The 19,564-nt window shown below is 39.4% G+C and overlaps 1 protein-coding gene across 1 annotated transcript in view; it reads right to left on the reverse strand.

The window, feature by feature from the left end:
* HPD (4-hydroxyphenylpyruvate dioxygenase) overlaps positions 1 to 19,564 on the reverse strand; it is a 313,743-nt gene that overhangs the window by 278,532 nt on the left and 15,647 nt on the right. Inside the window, exons 4-5 of the mRNA XM_044069652.1 lie at positions 17,896 to 18,000; positions 5,533 to 5,575 (exon numbers count right to left, since the gene is read on the reverse strand). Coding sequence (XP_043925587.1) covers positions 5,533 to 5,575; positions 17,896 to 18,000 — 148 coding nt within the window. The remainder of the gene's footprint in view (positions 1 to 5,532; positions 5,576 to 17,895; positions 18,001 to 19,564) is intronic.

The raw sequence follows: 19,564 nt of genomic DNA on the forward strand, positions 1-19,564 counted from the left end.
AGGTGAAATCTCTTCCCATAAAATACTGACACTGCAGCTTCTGTTAGGTCTTCCTCTACAAAAGATAGTTGGAATCAAATGTCATCCACTTTACCTTCTTTGTCATTAGCATGGAACACTATTTTTCTTTTAGATTGCTTTCTGCCTGTCATACTTTGAGTGGATGCCACCATTTTCTTCTGTTTCCTTTTATAGGTTTTCCTTGCACTGCAAATGATATCTCAGAATAAAATTTATTATAATTGTTTTCTTGCTTTACAGATTATTGCTGCCTAAAGTCCAACAGCAACTTCTTTGTTTTACATTTAACAGAAATAGGCTTAGAACTCAGCCTTATCTTGTTACTTTGTGCTAAAGGTCTTCACTCAAGTATTTTTCATTCCCTGTTTTATCCTCTTTTTATGTATACCCTTCTTTTCAATTTCTGGCATACTTCTGTCTTGCATTGATTCTTACTTAATTCGTTATCAGTTTATCTGCAGTTCCTCTACTGACATTTCTTACAGTTTTGAGTTGCTATTGCACAATCAGCTAGACTCCTTTTACTGTCTAACCACAATCAAATTATGTTTCTTCTTGTTTCAGTCTTTGTCTACTTAATTGTTCTAGTTCTCCTTTATGAACCTGATAAACAGAACGCTCTTCTTTTACAGAACCCCTGTGATTTAGCTTTCATTCCTTTTCTTTACAGACATGATATGAATAACCACTTTTCTTTTGCCTAGAACTCCAGTAATTCAGCTCAACAGGAACCTCACTATGGATCCATTTAAAGTTACCTTGTCTCTCAGTATGCACTATCTTCTTATTTTTCATTTTGACTTCATGTTGTGCTCCCTTTGTCTTGAAATGAATCAACACCTCTCTTTCACTACCTTTTTTACTTTTCTAAGTTGTTTTCCTTCTACCTCAGGATAAACAAACTCTGCCATCTTAATTACTTTTTCTCCTCTATAATCCTCTAAAGGTTATATTTCAGAACACCTTTTTATTACCTCTGCTCCTTTTTTAATTATTTGTAGCTATCCCCCACCTGTCATTTACTTTTTCTTTCCTAGCCCCCCTGAAAATGGTGTTTCAGAAGACACATTTCATTTACCCTTGTTCCTGTTTCATTACTTGTAGTTACCTGTTGCCCAGTCTTGATTTTCTGTCTTGCAGTAACAGAAATGGGCTTAAACTCTGTTCAGGTATCACTCATACCTCTTTAACTACAATAGGGCCAACTCTTTTACTGGTAAATGTCTCTTCTTTAACACTTGCCTTTTGCTTAAAATTCTCCCTTTCCAAGGCTTTCCATAAAACGTGACAGAAAATTTGGAATTCTGTATATATTCTTTAATTCTGAAGTTTATCCCCTTAAAAATGCACTCTCTCAATAAGTGGTTCCTTTTCTTTAGTTCTGCTCATCACTTCTACTGTCTGACTTGCAACATTTTCAAACTGTACTGACCTTTCTACCGCTATGTTTTATAACACTTTAAAGTTATACTGGTTTAGTATGTGAATATATTTCAGTAGCTTAACTCTTGCATACTACTCTGTCCTATTTTAGTATGCAAGTCTCTAAATTCTACTGGCTCTGCTTTTGCAGGCTGCTCTGTCTTCACAACCTGTAATATTTTGGTCTGTAATTCCTTTACTTCTACAAATTCAGCACTTGTGGTCTGCTCTACCACAGCAGATTGCAACTTAGTGTTCAGGGTCTTTCCTTTTACTGGTTCTGGTCCTATGAATTGCGCTGCTATGGGGGTATACTGGCATGTATCATTAATTGGTGCATTATTTTCTTCTCTCTATGTCCTCCACCCAGTCTTGGTACTTTTAGAGCTTTCTAACAATATGCCTGCATCTTCATGCAATGCAATGTGCGAGTCTAATATTTACTCCTCCATCTTTATTCCTGTGTTGGCTAGAAGTATATATGTAGGATTGTTTTCTTGTTGTTTCACCTCTCCACGGTGATAGAAAGTTTTATCAAAAGAAGCACTTTCTTCCATTCTAAATGCTTCTGTCTTTTGCGCTTCAGGACTAGCATTAATTTTTGATGACCTAACATTTAGTTCTTCTAACCAAACTAAACATTGAGTTTCTTACAAGGTTTTACTATTTTTGTTACATAATATAACCAGTACACCCCCCACCTCATCTTCACTTAGCAGGGCTGTCCGATAATATATTAAGCTGTCTCACCCATCTTGGTTGTGGGGTTGTATACCTTAAAGTATATCAAGTGTATCTGATAATGTATTGAGCTGCCCTACCATCTTGTTTGTGGGGGGTGTATACCTTTAAGAATAACATGTTGTTTTTCTTTCTCCTTGTCTGTACTAGTAAGCAACTGCCTTAACATTTCTAGTGGATCTAACATTTTCCTTTGTATAGCCTCAATTAGTTTACATTCAGTTTTGCCTGCACTTTTATTTACTATACTTCGTTTAACATATTTAGTAGTCATTGATATCATTTTTGTAATGAAACATAGCTTTTGACAGACTACGCTCTTGGCCCAGTTCTTGTCACACACCCTTTGTTGTTAGCCAGAAAGCAATTTAGCTACCTAAGTGCCATGTTACTAAACACTGTTGCACTGTTTTTTAAACTTACTTTTTGTAATAAGAGTTTCACAGCTCACTGGGTCAGGCATGCCGAAACAAAAAGTTCAACATCAGTACTCAACATAGTGAAAAACAGATTCATTTTTTTTTCAATCCTTTGTGCTGTGGGTTTTCTAGCTCTCACACTTGAGAATTTCAGAACAGATAGAAATTCTATACAATGACCTTTCTTCCAATTGTAAATGAACAGCAAAGACAGGAAACATTTCAGTTCAGCAGAATATATAGTTGCACTCTTCAAAAAAAAAAAAAAAAAAAAAAAAACCTTACCAGCACTAAACAGGAACATACAGTTGTACAAAGTAAACTTCCTCAGCACTCACTTAGTAAATGTGAAATCACAATTAATAATTAACAACAGGCTATAACTTGAGACTTCAGTCATAGGTTTGCCCTAAATGGTAATTGCATGCTCCACAAGTTTATGTGCATCAAGACAAAAGAGGCAGTGCATATGTAAAAATACAGGTTTACAAAAAATCTATAAACTAAAATATTACCCATTTGGCTTTGCAGTTTGAAAAGTAAACATTCATAACAATGTCCAGTCATCACAACACTTCTAGGTTACAGACTGCCTTATAACCAGGAAAATCCTAGGCTGCAAGCCTCTAACAAGCCTACCTCTCAGGCTCACAGCTGCAGGATTTCCCAGGGTAGGATCCAACTCTCAGCTGTATGACAACATTCCTCTCTTAAGCACAACTCTCAGGTTCACAACTACTGGCCTCTCCCAGGTCCACCACTTAGCTCAGGAAAATAGGTATATTCATAGGCATAATCAACAGATAGCTCCCTATGCACTCTCACTCAAGGGTCCTCCTTCATGAGTTCTTTCAGTGAGGAACTAACTTTCTAAATCTGTCCCTCCAGGCTACTCTCTTTTATACTATATTAAGTGGTAATTAACTCCTTGTGATTTGGCTAATCACTTTGAGAATCTGCCCACACTCCATACATTCTGAAAACACATTTAAAGACAATTTTTTATAACCACCATGTTACAACACACGCTTGTAGATACCTCACATATAATTATATCAATATCTACCTATCTATCTATCATTATATCTATCTACCTGTGTGTGTGTGTGTGTGTGTGTGTGTGTGTGTGTGTGTGTGTGTGTGTGTATATATATATATATATTTATCTATATATGTATATGCAAATCATTAGAATGTCGAACCAGAAACGCGAAACTCAAAATGTAGAACACAAAATACTTTCGAATTCGACATTTATGAACAGTTACCACGCTTCCAGGAACAGCATCACTGTGCACAGTAAAGAACGTGTTTGCAGGGGGGCAAGCCACCCTGCACCACCCATGTGGGGGGGGGGCTGTGCCCCCACACCCCCTGCTACTTATATATACAAACTCCAGGATTACATTATAGTGAGGGAAAGGATACATTTTCCGATCCCCACTATACTGCAATCTGCATCCCAATGTTGACACAACAGCGTATGCTGTTATGCATTCACTGTTGTGGGTTTCAACATTGTAGCATTCGTCTTTTCGTAGTGCGAAACTGCTGTTTCGCACTACTGAAAATCGCACAAAGTGGAATCAACTAAATGATAGTAAACCTATATATATGTAGAGCTATATATAAACAGATATATATATAATATTTATATATATATATATATATATATATATATATATATATATATATATATATATAGACACACACACATTTACAGGGATATATATATATATATATATATATATATATATATATATATATATATATATATATATATATATATAGGTTCTTAGCTATGTACTAGGGTGTTGATCTATGAGGATTTTAATAAGCATAGCCTTAAATTCCCAAACAACAATTACAAACATCCCTTAATTATTTTATTCACTTCAAGGCTGCAGGGAAGTTGGACCCTGCCTCAGTGCTCATTGGGTTCAAGGCACAGAAACCCATTTTTGACAGGTCTCCATCTATACCTCGCAACTTCTTTGCTCAAGAATTCTGGAGATAAAGTCAAAAATAATGCAGGATAAAGGCCCAAAATCATTAATAATTTTTAAATATTACTGTGCTTCACTTAAAAGTTGATAGAACAACAGGTTTTGTATCAACATGCATTTTCTGAGCAATATAAATTATGAAACTCTCATCTTGGCATTATTCACTGACTGTAATTCTCTGTGATTTCCCAGAAAAGCAAACATTTTACAAGGGACAGTGCAACAAATATCAGGCAAAATCAGGGACAGTTAAGAAGTATGTCTCCAGCTCTTCACAAGATGCACATATACACACACAAATGTGTACTCACATACACATACAGGCACATGCACACACACACTTACACACCTTTGAGCAATTTGAAGGATATCTAGTTTTCCTACACCTTAGTTTTGGTTTGAGTGAGGAAACCAGAGTCCCCAGTGAAAATCCAAGTGGACACACGTACAACATCCATGCTTCACACAGAAGGCATCCCAAATAAAATCCAAAAATGGAGAAACGGACAATCATATGCTGTGAGAAATTCCCACTGTGGCATTGTGCTGTCTTACGAACACACAAACACACACACACACACACACACACACACACACACACACACACACGGTGTACGTATAAAAACATTAGACGTAAATGGGAGAGTGAAAGACAAATATACCATGGTGTTATGCCAGTCATACTCAATTGATTAGTGAAACAATGCAAAGCAGAAACCTGGGAAAGAGTTATATTTGTAACTCACATCTTTCTTTCTTTCTTTCTTTATGATAGTGGAAGTTTTCCAAGGAAACTGTACACATGCTACTATTGTAAAAAACTGTGATGTAAGGAACAAAAACAGTCACAGACTTTGGCATTGAGAAACTGTCGATAAAGATATAACCTTTTGCATTGTTTGCAGTAATATTGTTACTTTTACCTTGGTTGCCAGGATTCAAAGCAGATGAAAATACAAATATGATCTGAAAATGAAAACAAAAAATATATATTATAACATTTAAATTTCATGAATTTCAACAACAAAGCATGTTAACTGTAAAATAAATATAGATTTGCCTCCAAAATTATATGGCTCTCATGAAGATTGAAGACCTGAATAAGATCTGACGCTCATCATATTGATCACTGCTGCAGTAGCTTTAGCTATATGAGGTTATACTCTGGCAAAGATATAACAGCTGACCAGTTTCTAAAGTTTCAGGGCATCTTCCATGTGCCCAAACTGTCAGGCAACTTGAGCTGAGCTGACTAAAAGACAGATTTGGGAACCAAGCCCTTAAGAGCTTTACTGCTGCCAAACAGTATTCTCCTCTGAGGCTTTCGAGTGGGAGGTCTTTCTGCTTATCAATGAAAGTGGTAAGCACTAGAGTAGCCTATCTGCCATAAGAGAAGTGGTCTCCAGCTCTGAAATTTACATTATTGGCCGTTTTGGGCTAATTCCTATCCCCTTCAAGTTTCTGAGTTAAAAACCCGTGTTTGCGTGAGTTTGTGCATCGAGCAGTGCCGCTTAGCTAGGGTTAAACTATTCCCGGTGCCATAAAGTCTGCTCTTCAGTTTTTCCCTTAGAACTAGTCAGATTCTTAGTTTTAGCACTTGAATTTGCTTCTTCATGCTCAGCACTGCTTCAGAACTTGTTGTAAGCACTATATAAGTTACAAATTACTACAGCACACACCCTTCCTCATTACCTAGAGGAAAACAGTTTTTGTACTTATCTTCCTCATTTGCTTAGAGGAAAACAGCTCTTGTACTTACTTTCCTCACTTGTCTAAAGGTAAATAGTGTCTATTCAGTCATGTCCAAGGGACAGCTCCTGGTGTTCTCTCCTGTCTACCTGATGAATCTGGGCATCTTGGGGCGATGTAGCAATTGCCTCATGTACACCAACAACCCTGTCCTCCTACCACCCAACACTACAACCTGTGAGAGCTACATTTATCTAGCCAAACTGGAGGCAAAGCTCTCTCAACCCAAGACTGAACCTGTCAGTCAGGAGGAGAAGGCAAACACCCACTCCACACCACACACACCACATAGTTCCAGTACATCTACACCACCAAGACCCACACATAGATACACAAAATCATTCTCAGAGGCTCTCAATAAGAATCTACACAAACAACAGAGATCACCAAAGCAGAAACGCAAGCAACCTTCAGCCCTCACCACAACCCAAATAACACATAACACACAGACTCAGTGTGCCACTCAACCACTGCCCATAAGGCAAAACTACGTACCAACCACATTGGTCATAGGTGACTCTACAGTCAGGCACACTGATGTTTTACTCACCAGAATAGACAATGAGAAGGTTACTTTTAGCTGCCTGTCGGGTGCCAGGATCTGCCACATAACCCACGCACTCAGGCCACTCCACAGCAAGTACAAATATGACTCAGTCATTGTCCATGTTGGTGTGAATGACCTGAGATGTACCTCCCTGGATTACATGAAAAGAGACATAGAGGAGCTCTCTGATCTTGTAATCCAGGCAGGTATGACCCTAGCCCTGAGTAGCATCCTACCTTCACCCAGAATGATACCGCAATACAAGAACAAAATGATCGACTTCAACAATTGGCTAAACTTCTGGTGTCATTCAAAGAGGATCCAGTAATTGTTTGTCTGGGACGACATGGTTGACAGGCCACGATGCTTTGCAGAGGTGGCCTGCACTTATCACCCCTGGGATTCTGGATACTGGCTAAGGCTGTTGCCGCCCCTATAGTGCCTTTTTTTAGGCAAAGCTCAAAAAACAAAACCACCACAGTAACTGATACAGGCAAGCAAAAACTGAGGGTAATGCTATTGAATGCTAGAAGTCTAAACCTCAAAATGCACTCACTCAAGGCACTCCTTAAAATGGAGAATATCGATATCTGTGCGGTGACTGAAACCTGGTTCAAGGCTCCAGAGAGCACCCCTGCATTACCAGGATATAGCTCATGCCATACCTTTCGGCCATCAAACCAGGACCCGAACACCAAGGGCAGAGGTGTGTCCATATTCATTAAGGACAACCACACCTCCAGGATAGTTTCCCAACATAATTCATCCGAAATTATACAAGTGCAACTAACTCTGTGCAAAACTGCAATCCATATTGTAGCTTGCTACAGATCCCCCACCATGCCCCAGGATTCCCACTCCGCTTTTCTTGATATAATAGAGGATATCAAGGTTCAACCAAACACCCTAATATTGGGAGATTTCAACTACCCCACCATTAACTGGGAAAACTACTCTTATACTAACTCCTTTCCTCAATGCTTTCTAGAATTCGTAAACTCCAATGCCCTGGATCAACTTGTCCACACACCTACCAGGGGCAAAAATATCCTACACCTAGTAATTACCAACATGAGTGACAGGTGCTCCACACCTGAAGTCAACTCCTTGTTGGTCAGATCCAACCATAAACTAATCACCCTAGATATCCACATCCTGCCCCCACCCATCACTAAGGAAACCACAGTAAAAAACTTCTCCAAAGCCAACTTCATGCTACTTAAGGCAGAAGTAGCCAATTTCACAACACCCACGCAGATGGACAATACAGTTACCACTGCTGAATCTTATACAAACGCACTCTCTAAGCACCTACATGGGTGCATGGATTGTGCCATCCCTAATAGAACCAAGACGCAGTCTTCTAAAAAAAGGAAACCAATTTGGTGGTCCCCTGCTATTAACAAGCTCTACAACAGAAGGAAGAAACTATTGCAAAAGATAATAAAATCCCACAAGTGGAGGAGCTCCCTGGTCAGCCTCAGCAAGAAGCTGAGATCTCTCATAAAATCCGCCAAAACAAACTATGAAAATAAGATTGCCACTGACTCTAAGGACAACAACAAAACATTCTACAACTATGTCAAGAATCTCAATGGCAACACCCAGGTCTGCTCTGACGTACAGCACAATGACACAAAATTCATGGAGCCAACTGATATTGCCAACATCCTTGCTGATAGGTTCAGTGCCAACTTTACCCCCCCTCACCTCCTAAAGGGCCCATATCCATACCGAAAGAATGCAGTGTCCTTGCAATCACAACTGAACAGGTGAAAACTGCGCTATCAAAAGCCAAGAACACAGCATCCATGGGACTGGACAATATCCCTGGCTGCATTCTGCATGAACTTCAGAATGAACTAGCCCCCCCCCCCACCTAAGCACCATGTTCAATCATAGCCTCTCAACAGGCTTTGTACTCACCGAATGGCACACGGCAACAGTTGTACCACTCCACAAAGGTGGAGCCACCATGGACCCCGGGAACTATTGCCCTATTAGCCTGATGAGCCTGGTCTGCAATGCCATGGAGCATATTATCATGGAATTCATAAACAATGATTTTGGTAACCTCCAAACTCTGGACCCCACCCAGTTTGGATTTCTGAAGGGCAGATCATGTCTACTGAACCTGATCGACTTCTTTGAAACAGTCACCAAAGCTGTGGACGAGGGTAAGGCAGTCTACACAGCCTATTTTGACCTCACCAAGGCTTTTGACACCATCCCCCATTCTGGTATCATAGATAAACTCACCAAGCTGGGTATAAATCCGTATGTCACAAGATGGGTCACCAACTGGCTCACAGACAGAACCCACACTGTAAAAATTGCAGACTTCAAATCTGACTCCAAACCTGTGACAAGTGGAGTACTACAGGGTTCAGTCTTGGGTCCCCCCCTGTTTGGGATCTTCTTCTTTGAAGTACAGGCCAACACAGAGGGCCTCTGGCTGACAAAGTCTGCAGATGATTGCAAATTGGGTGCCATAGTCGAGTCCCCAAATGATGTGGACATCCTGCAAAGGGGCCTCACTGAGACTGATGCCTTGTGTCAGAGCCATGGCCTTAAGCTCAATGCTAAAAAATGCATTGTCATCCCCTTTGGTAAAAACCCTGTACCTGTGGACTACCACATAGGTGGCAGCCCACTTAACACCGAAGGCGTGATAAGAGACCTTGGGACTCTAGTGGACAACAGCCTCTACTTTGATAATCACATCACCACAGTAGTCAGGAAATCCTTCTACGTAGCACACCTCATCATGAAAGGGTTCTCATCCAGGAAAAAAAAAGTCATTGCCCCCTCTACTCAGCTCTCATCAGACCCATTATAGAGTACAATGCCCCATTTGGAATTTACCTTACAAGGTATCTGCAGCAGCTAGAAAGGCCACAAAAATACCTCACAAAGAGGATTATGGGACTCAAACAGTTACTCTATGCTGACCACCTCAAAAAACTCAGGCTTTACTCCGTAGCATATCGCCTACTCCAAGGTGATCTCTGCTTAACATACAAAGTTATGTCAAACCCTGAGCTGCTGGACATGCTACACCTAAAGAAATCAGAATCCCTCAGAGCCACACTCTCTAGACACCTAAACTTCATCACCACAATTAACAGAACATGCTGAAGGGATAGATTCCTGTCTCAGAGACTTCCCATACTATGGAATAAACTACCTATCTATGTCAAGCAGAGTTCGTCACTAGCACTCTTCAAAAAAAATCTTGATGAGTGGATGGGTAATAGAAAATTCACCCCGGGAATCACATCTGTGGCCCTGCTAGACAGGGTCTCAGGTAAATAGCATCCATGGGTGGTGAAAGCCAGGGAACCTTGTTGGCGAGGCTTACATAGGCCCTAGGACCAATAGCCTAGTACCTACCTAAGAACCTATGAAAGATCAGCTTGTGTTGTTCCTTTGTTGGGCAGATAAGTTCCTTTTGGATAAAAAAAACTTCCATTTAATAATTTTGTTTATTATTGATACTTTCCTCCTTTGTAAAGTTATTCTAAAACTAAGAATTTGTGTTTTAAGATAAGACTGTACTATACTTTTAAATGGGAGCGCTCTTTTTTTCCTGTAAGTTTAAAATTTGCTTAAAGTAACCAGAAAACATTTTTTTCTGTGGAGAAATTGTGTTTATTTTACTTTGTGGGGCTGACAGTGTTTTCTAGTTCTTTTTACTGTAGCTGTCTGTGAACAATTACTTTTAAAGACTTTTTTTTTTATTTTTACCACCATTTGCTGCCTTATTTTCCCTGGGAAAGAGGCACCATTTTCACCTTGATCATCAAACAATCTGTCTGTCTCATGGTCAGTCCTTCCAGCCATAAAAAGAAAAAGTTCAGCAGACAGACTTTGGCATCACAGCAGGCTAGCAAATTGCCTCAGCTGCAGGTGGATGACCCTGCTGTGAATGTTAGTTGTACCTCAGAGCACGCATCTTTTACCCTGGATTTCTCAGTGGGCAAAGGAGAGTCACTCATCAGTGGGAACAGAAAAGGCATCCCTGTTTTGTCAGAATGCTGTGCCTATCCCTGGGGAAGCTGCTGCTGACATCAATAATACTGTTGGTCCCATTTTTCCTGTCAAAAAGAAACAGAAAACTAAACATTTATCTACTCCACAAATTTCCTTAAACAGGAGCAGTTTACTGGGTCTGGTTCAGGGTTTAATTCAGGTTATTGATCCTTCTTGAAAGTAGTTTCTGTGTAAAGTAAAGAGGGATGCCTCCTTTCTTGAAGAGATTCACAAGATACTGAATCTGGATAGGAGGATGAAGGGACAGGTACAGGGTTCTCTCCTCAGATTTCTTATTCAGACTCGGGAGAGCTCAGTTTCTGACTCTCCCTGTGGTGGTTCTCGTTCTCTGAGACTATTTCTAGAATGCGCCAGTGTTTTCAGAGGGAGAACACAGAGGTTTCTCAGTCCCTCAGAAAATACTATATAATGTTACAGAAGGAATTTCCAGAACCTGCACCTGTTCCTCCAGTAAACAAAGGTTTAAGAAAAAATGGCGAGGGGGGAGAAGAATTCTGTTAACTCCCAAAACCAAGGACAGCTCAGTAATCCAGAATGACCTTGAGATGTTGTTTCCCCCTCCCAACTTGACAGCCCCTTTTTTTCTTCCAGAAAGTTTGAATCTCAACTTTTTCTCTTCAGCAACAAAATTGGGTTCTAAAAATCATTTGTCGAGGTTACAGATGGCAATGGGAAGAAATTCCTCTTTTCCAGGGGGCAATTCCTTATCCTGCAGACCAGACTCTTTTTGTCTCCACTCATCCTTCATTACATGCTGTCCCAGGGAGTGATAGAACTAGTTCCTCTTTCCCAGTTGGAAAGGGGTTTTATTCAATGGTGTTTTAGTGCCAAAGAAAGAAAATGCTTGGAAACCAGTTCTGGATCTTTCTTTCCTGAACCTGTTTTTGATAGTGCCCAAATCAAACTGATGTCACTTCACAACTTGTTACCTCTTCTTCCTCATTCAGGTTTTCTGGTAGCACTATATTTAAAAAATGCTAATCATCACATGCCTATTCATCTAGACTTCAGGTGTTTCTTAAGATTTTGTGTGTCTGGATCACATTATCAGTTCTATGCTTTACCCTTAGGACTATTCACTTTACCAAGAGTGTTTACAAATTGTTTAGCTCCATTTATAGGTCATCACAGGCTACAGAGTATCCATATTTTTCCATACTTAGATGACTTGCTTATCTTTACAAAGACTTTTTTCAAACTGTCTGGAATCTCTATCTTGGGTGAGGAATCCCTTACACAAGCTGAGATTCCAAGACAACATTCAAAAGTCTTTCTTGACTCCTCACAGGATTGTGTTTATGGGATGCCTACTTGACACCACAGTAATCAGCTTTTCTTCCACAGGAAAAATAGGTCTCTGTCTAGATCTATTTTTAGAGTTTTCCACTCAGACTTCAGTCACTGTGAGGGGAATACCTGAGGATTTTGGATCTCATGGCTTCTATGATTCTCATGATACCCCTGGCAAGACTCCATATGAGAACAATACAGTTGCATCTGAAGTCTCTTTGGTCTCAGCACCAGCATGCCATTTCTTTTCAGATCCCAGTGCTGGAGTTTGTCAGAACAGAAATCACTTGGTAAAGGTAACAGATAACCTTAAATCCAGGTGTCTCCTTCTCTCTCTCTGTTCCAAAGCAGTCAGTCACCACAGATGCCTCAGACTTTGCTTGGGGAGTAGTTTTAATTGGAATAAAAGTACAAGGTGTGAGGGATACCAAGGACTGATCCAAGCATATAAATATAAAAGAGATACTTGCTCTGATCAAGGCACTCAACTCTCTGAATTATATTTGGTCCCTAGTACCTTTTCAAGTTGTTTCAGACAATACCACAGCCATGTGATACATCTACAAGCAAAAGGGAACCAGATCTATCCCCTCTACAGACTAGCCATGTTAGCTTGGGATATAGTTTCACAGCACAATCTCACCCTAGAGGCATCCTACATTCTGTCCGAGCAAAATTCTGTGGCAGACAAGCTGTTCAGACCCACACAAATGGAAACTAGATGGGGGGGGTCTTCCAAGATTTGGTCCATCTGTGTGGAGTTCCTCAAGTAGACCTCTTTGCCTCCTCTCTGAACAATCAGCTGGCAAGATTCTACTCCAGGACTCCATGCAAGAAGGCCTGGAAGACAGATGCCTTTTTTTTACTTGGACAGGAATGATGCTCTATTCTTTTCCACATGTTCTACTAATATCTGGGGTACTTCTGAAGATTCAGAAGGAATTCCCCAAGATGTTTGTGGCGGTGCTCTTCTGGCCAACGCAGTCATGGCTCTCCCTTTTAGAAATGGCCAAGGGCAATTACCGCAAGCTTCCTCACAAACTAGATCTACTCACACAGGAACAGGTGTGTTTGATACTCGCTGACACCAGTCACTTCCAGTTGCCTGCCTGGATGATAGAGTCTTAATTCCATTTAAGCACGCAAGGACATGCAGCAGGTACTAATAGAGGCAAGAAAGCCTGCTATTAGAAAACCATATATCAACTAATGGTGCCAACAACATAACTACCATCCATTTAGGGCTAGCCTTTCTCTGGTTTTACAATATTTGTGTGAGTTACTTTCCTATGGCCTTTCTTACTCCTCTGTCAATGTTTATTTTCAGCCATTTCAGCATGTCTACCCATGTATCATCTTCTTTTGATTCATTCTCATGTCATAATGTTTTAGAAAGGGTTTTGCCTAGAAGCCACCAATAAAAACTGTGGCCCTTCCATGGGATCTTAAGTTTGTGTTAGAGAAGCTAACACTTGCTCCATTTATACCCGCTAACCTAGCTGACTTGAAGTTCTTAATACGGAAAGCAATTTTAGTGATTGCTCTGACCTCTGCAAGAAGGGTATCTGAGTTGTAAGCTCTTATAATGAGTCAAACTTATCTCATTTTCCACAGGGACAGGGTTTCTTTGCGAACAAATCCTTCTTTTATGCCTAAAGTGACATTCAAGTTTACTTTAAATCAAACTATCCATCTCACCGTTTTCTTTCTTGAACCTAAAAATGAGGGGAAAAGGATACTCCATACCTTAGATGTCCGCAGACAACTCAAGCAGTATGACATAACTACATTTTTCAGATTTTTTGGATCAATTGTTTATTTCTTGTAAAAGTAAGAAGGATCAACCTGTGTCAAAACAGACTTTTTCCAAATGGTTGTCTAAGGCTATTACCTTTTGTTATACTCATCACAGCAAAACTATTTCAGGTAGAGTCAAGGCCTTCTCTACTAGGGCCTTGGTTTCATCTATGGCTTTTAGGAAAGGGTTGGATTCTATAAGTATTCTAGAAGTTGCAATTAGTTTCATCTCTGCATACTTTTACAAAGCATTATAAGCTTGATTATTTTTCCAGGTCTAGATCAGGCTTTGTAGGGACCATTCTCCAGTAGCTCCTGGACTCTTCTTCTTCCACCTCCTACATGTAGTTGGCTATGATAATCTACTTGTATAGCTAAGGCTATTGCAGCAGTAATCAATATGATGAACATAGTACAGTTGTGTAAGTAAATTTACTATAACAGCAAATGTTTGAATAATCACTGCTGCAGTAGCCACCCCGTCCCCCCATCCCCTTGTTTTTTGGCATGTTGTTTATCCCAGGGTGTGGTTATTTTTTGTTATTCCTAGCATTGTCCTTTCAGGGCTCAGCTTCCCTCTCTCTGTTTGCAGGAAAGCTGTGAAGGGGGCTTGGTACCTAAACTTGTCTTTTAGTCAGCTCAGCTCAAGCTGACTAACAGTTTGAGCATGTGGATGGTGCCCTGAAACTTTGGAAGCTGACCAGCTGTTATATCCTTGGCAGGATATAACCCCATATAGCCAAGGCTATTGTAGCAATGATTATTCAAACATCTGCTGTCATGATAAGTTTACTTACACAACTGTACTTTTTGTACTTTAATGCTACCAAAATTTTATTTAAGTATATGGTACTAGAGAAAATATTTACAAAACTGGAAACAATTATTCAGTTCAAGGTATTGTTTACACATAATACATATTTTTTACTGAAAATTCTCATTTGTTATAGCTCTCTTTACTTTGCTTAATCTAGGAAATTTGTTTCCTTGAAAATATTTTAGGAACATGTTTGTTAGGAAAGATCTGTCATGTAAACGATTTTATATTCTGAAGTTTATGATGTAACCAGTAGAATGTACTTGACCCACACTTGTTTAATTTTAAGAACAGTTGTTTTTACATTATACTAATTTGAAGAATATTGTATTGAACGTGTTATAAATACTGATTGTTAAGGAAGTAGTGCTTTTGAGTTTCAAATGAAGTTCCAGTTTATCCAAGATGAGCAGCTTTGTGTCACAGCAGTTTCCTACAAAGATCTCCAGATCCTTCTGTCATATAAACTTTATTGGAAAGCAACAGACCATTATGTAGGCATAGTGAAAAGAGAAGGAACCAAGACATTACACAGCCCCACCTACAGAGAGCAAAATGATTGGGAGCATGAGACAGCCTATCATGGACTTGGGGGGTTTGGGTGAAGACTTCTTACTTGTTTATTCTGTGGCTCTATAGATGAAATACAAATGGCTACCAACAGAAAGGAGTGAAGGAGCCTGAGGAACACAGGCTTAAACAGTTAAAACCAGAATGGGTGAAGGGACCTGAGGAACATAGGCTGAAACTGGCTACCAACAAGAAGGAGTGAAGGGACCTGAGGAACATAGGCTGAAACTGGCTAGATGATAGATCACTTTAAATTCCAGAAAAACATACATGGCTATGTACATAAACTGCTATACGCACTGAAATACAGCAAGAGAATGGGTGTTTTGTGAAAAGCTTCAATCACATTTTTTTTATATTAATTCATATAAAACAGAATCAGTGCCCACACAGGTCTGCACACAATGCTTTAAGATTGCTTATACCTTCATCACTTAGGTGTACTGATGAAGGCCAACAGAGAGAATAGAACCAGCTCTGTTAGCAATATTACTGGTGCAGCATTTTATCTGTGGCTTGTGGTGCTGCTGATAGATGTGCTGAGACACTCTAGTATCAGGGTCAACATGAGGTAAGGACACAGTTCCTCCTCTTCTAAGGCTAGTTGGTGATTTCTTCCTTTTGAAAGAATGTTGCTTTTTTAATGTCAGTCAGTATAAACTAGTCACCTGTCACTTAAAGAACAGTTCACCTGTATCAATTTATTTTGTTTGTGTGGGGGGATACCTTACAGTGTTAATAATATGCATGAAATCCATGCCAAAAGAGGGCTTTATAGTAACATTCATGCATGTGGCATCCATACCAAAGAGTTATCCTTACAGTACTATACATGCATGTAACATCCATTTCAAAGAGGGATTCTTAAAGCATATGTAATATTCATATGAAAGTGACCCTTTGGTACCATTCATGTATGTGATATTCCATGCTAAATGGGGATCCTCACAGCGCATTGCTATATGTAGTATTCATGCTAAGGGGAATTGTTACAGTACGATTCATATATGCAATATTGGATGCACTCCATATTTTTGAAGTTCAGTTTCCCATATGGATACTGCCTGATGCATTTTCCCCAATCACACACCCTCTGAACATTTGGGGGAAATCTGTAAAAATGTCCTTTTTTACAGGGTCAATCCTCTGCACCTTGCATATGGGAGACTTTGCTCTCCAGAACCCTCTGTGCTATACATACTAACTCCATGGTTGCACAGATATTGTAGGGAAAGGGAAAATTACCATTAAGAGTGAAACACAACTCTCAACCTTGTAGCAGAGCCTCCAAAGTGAATAAACATTCAGGGATTTGGAGCTAAGGGGAAGTTGCCTTGGGTACAGTTCTTCCATGGGATCTACATTTGAACAGATATAAATCTTCCTGTAATATTTATGTCAAAGGGAAGTCCTGACGTTAGCACTATTGTATGTTAATATCCATGACAATGGGGGTCCTTACAGTAATATTCATGTATATAATAGCCATGCATAATGGAAGATCATTTCACACTACATTCATGCATGTATTATCATGATGTGAATAATATCTATGCGAGGTGGATGATCATAATAGTAACTATGACATATGTAATATTCATGTAATTGGGGGATCATTAGGTCATTACATTAACACTAATATGAGTGCTATACCTATCATATGGCTTGCTCCTTAGAGTATGCATGTAACATTTATGTCTAAAGGGAATCATTGCAATAACAGGGGCCCAATATCTTCAAGATGGGTTGATTCTTACAGTCATCACAACTTCAGAAACAATGACATGTAATATTCATGCAAAAAAGGCATCAGTAGATTATTACATTAACATTGATATAATAATCTGCATCCATCTCCCTAGCACTTGCCCATTCTATAAACCCTTGTCTCATTATTCGTCAACGGACAGCACAGCTGGGGCCTGCTCTACTTAGAGTCAAGGTTTGAATGTGTTCTAAATGAAATAATGGTTTACTATCATTATTTCGAATGACACTCGGTTGACCGCACTATGTTCGACAACGGAAAGTCGAACACGGCAATGTCGAACTTTAAAAGCAAGCCTAGGAACGGGTTTTAACATGGGTCGAGATAGGGGTGAGGTTTGTAATTCGGCAATAGCAGTGAATCCCTATCTTGACCCATGTTAAAACCCATTCCTAGGCTTGCTTTTAAAGTTCGACATTGCCGTGTTCGACTTTCCGTTGTCAAACATAGTGCAGTCGACCGAGTGTCATTCGAAATAATGATAGCAAACCGAAATAATTCTAGGCACTCTGCAAATGTAATGTAAGAACTCTTGTGTAACATCTAAAAACACTTTCAGGACATGTAATTCTCTGACAAGACAACAACTTATGGAGGCTCTAATGATTTCTATGATTGTGACATATAAGGTTTTGTGTGCAATATTATGATTTTCATTTAAAATTACAGTTTTGAATTTTTTTTAAAGTACCAACCTTGTCTTGCCTCACAGCATGTGACACAACTTCTCTGCTGCCAGTTTCCAAACCTCTGTATGCAAAAGGTTCAAATCCCATCTTTGTACAATAGAATGAAGCAGCCTATTTAACAGGAAAAAAAAAATAAAGAAAAGTTACTTTTCATACCAAAGTCACAAGACAAGACAGGAAACCATGCTATTTTAACTAGTAGTAGTACTGTTGCAATACTAAAGATTAACCAGTGGAAGTTGTTAACCCATGCTAGCTATGTTCTGTTCTTAAACTGAAATATCCGTGGTTGAAAATTATAATCCAGGGCAACTCTTTATGGAACTGGGAGACACTGGGGCTGTGTGAGGCCTGCACTTTAAACAGGCAGTGAACTGTATATCACTTCATTCTACTCAAACTATCTTTCCCACAGTGGGATATTGATAACAACATCTCTCTAACACATGAACTGATTCTGTGGTGTCATTCATTCAGTGCGTCTTGTCTCTCTTTTATTGTAGGGTTGGTAAGATTATTAGAATACAGGAAGATGATGGCAGAATTCATTATGATGTTTCAGTCCAAATGTACAACTTTCTTAATAATGTACTGCAGTTTGTCTCTACCATACTTTTATTTTCCAACTTCATTAAGGAGGAGAAAACATGAATATATTTAAAAAGGAGTTGGGACATCTGATTTGAACTGTAGTATTTAGTATTAGAATGCTGTATTTGCTGGCCACATCAGCTCACTGCATTCCTCACTGACACATTTTCAAAGGCGACTTAGGGTAGCCATGGCACAGAGAAAGATAGGCAAACCATAAGGAGTACAGTGTGCACAAATATTTATTTCTCTTTGTTGACCAGGAAATATGAAATGTATATTTCTGGTTAAAGTGTTGTTTTGGAGTTAAGCAGCAAATTAGAATTCTTTTAACCATACTTCAATGTCAGTGAATGATTTTTGAGTGATTTCCTGTAATTTTGTTATGTATGGGGCAGACCAAATAAGAGTTGAATCGTTGGCATATTGTAAGAGAGTGGCAAGAGTTGAAGCAGTATGAAGTTTATTTATGAAAATATTAAATAGAAGGGGGCCAAGTATTGACCCTTGGGAACACCAACAGAGATTGGTTGAAATGTTGAAAGTTTTTTGCCATTTAGTTACCGGCTGACAACTGCATAAATAACTGTGAAACCAGGAGAGGAAGGAGAACGTGAGACCTAGCGCTGCTAGTTCAGAGAGGAGCTTTTGGTGAGACATTGTGTCAAATGCTTTGGAAAGGTCAAGGAAAAGTGAAGAAATAAGGTTGCCCTCATTTCTGTATTGGTTTACTCTGTTGGTGAAGTTGAGGAGGGCAGTAGTAGTACTGTGGTTGGCCTGTAGAGGGCAGTAGTAGTACTGTCGTTGGCCTGAGGAGGGCAGTAGTAGTACTGTGGTTGGGCCTGAAACTGTGCTGGGTGTTGGATAATAGATTGTGTTTGGTTATATGTTTTACAAGCTGACAGGAATATATTTCTCAAGGAATTTAGAGAGAGGTGATAGGATAACAATAGATCTATAGTTAGTTAACTCTGTTGAAGTACCTCCATTGTGAAGAGGTATAATAATGGATTTTTTTGAGATGGATGGGACATAGTTTTCAGTTATTGATCAGTTCATTAGAATGGAGACAGGAAAGGCTAGT

This window comes from Protopterus annectens, chromosome 4.part0, assembly GCF_019279795.1.
Source record: "Protopterus annectens isolate FY-2018-M chromosome 4.part0, PAN1.0, whole genome shotgun sequence".
In the NCBI taxonomy this organism is placed as follows: domain Eukaryota; kingdom Metazoa; phylum Chordata; order Ceratodontiformes; family Protopteridae; genus Protopterus; species Protopterus annectens.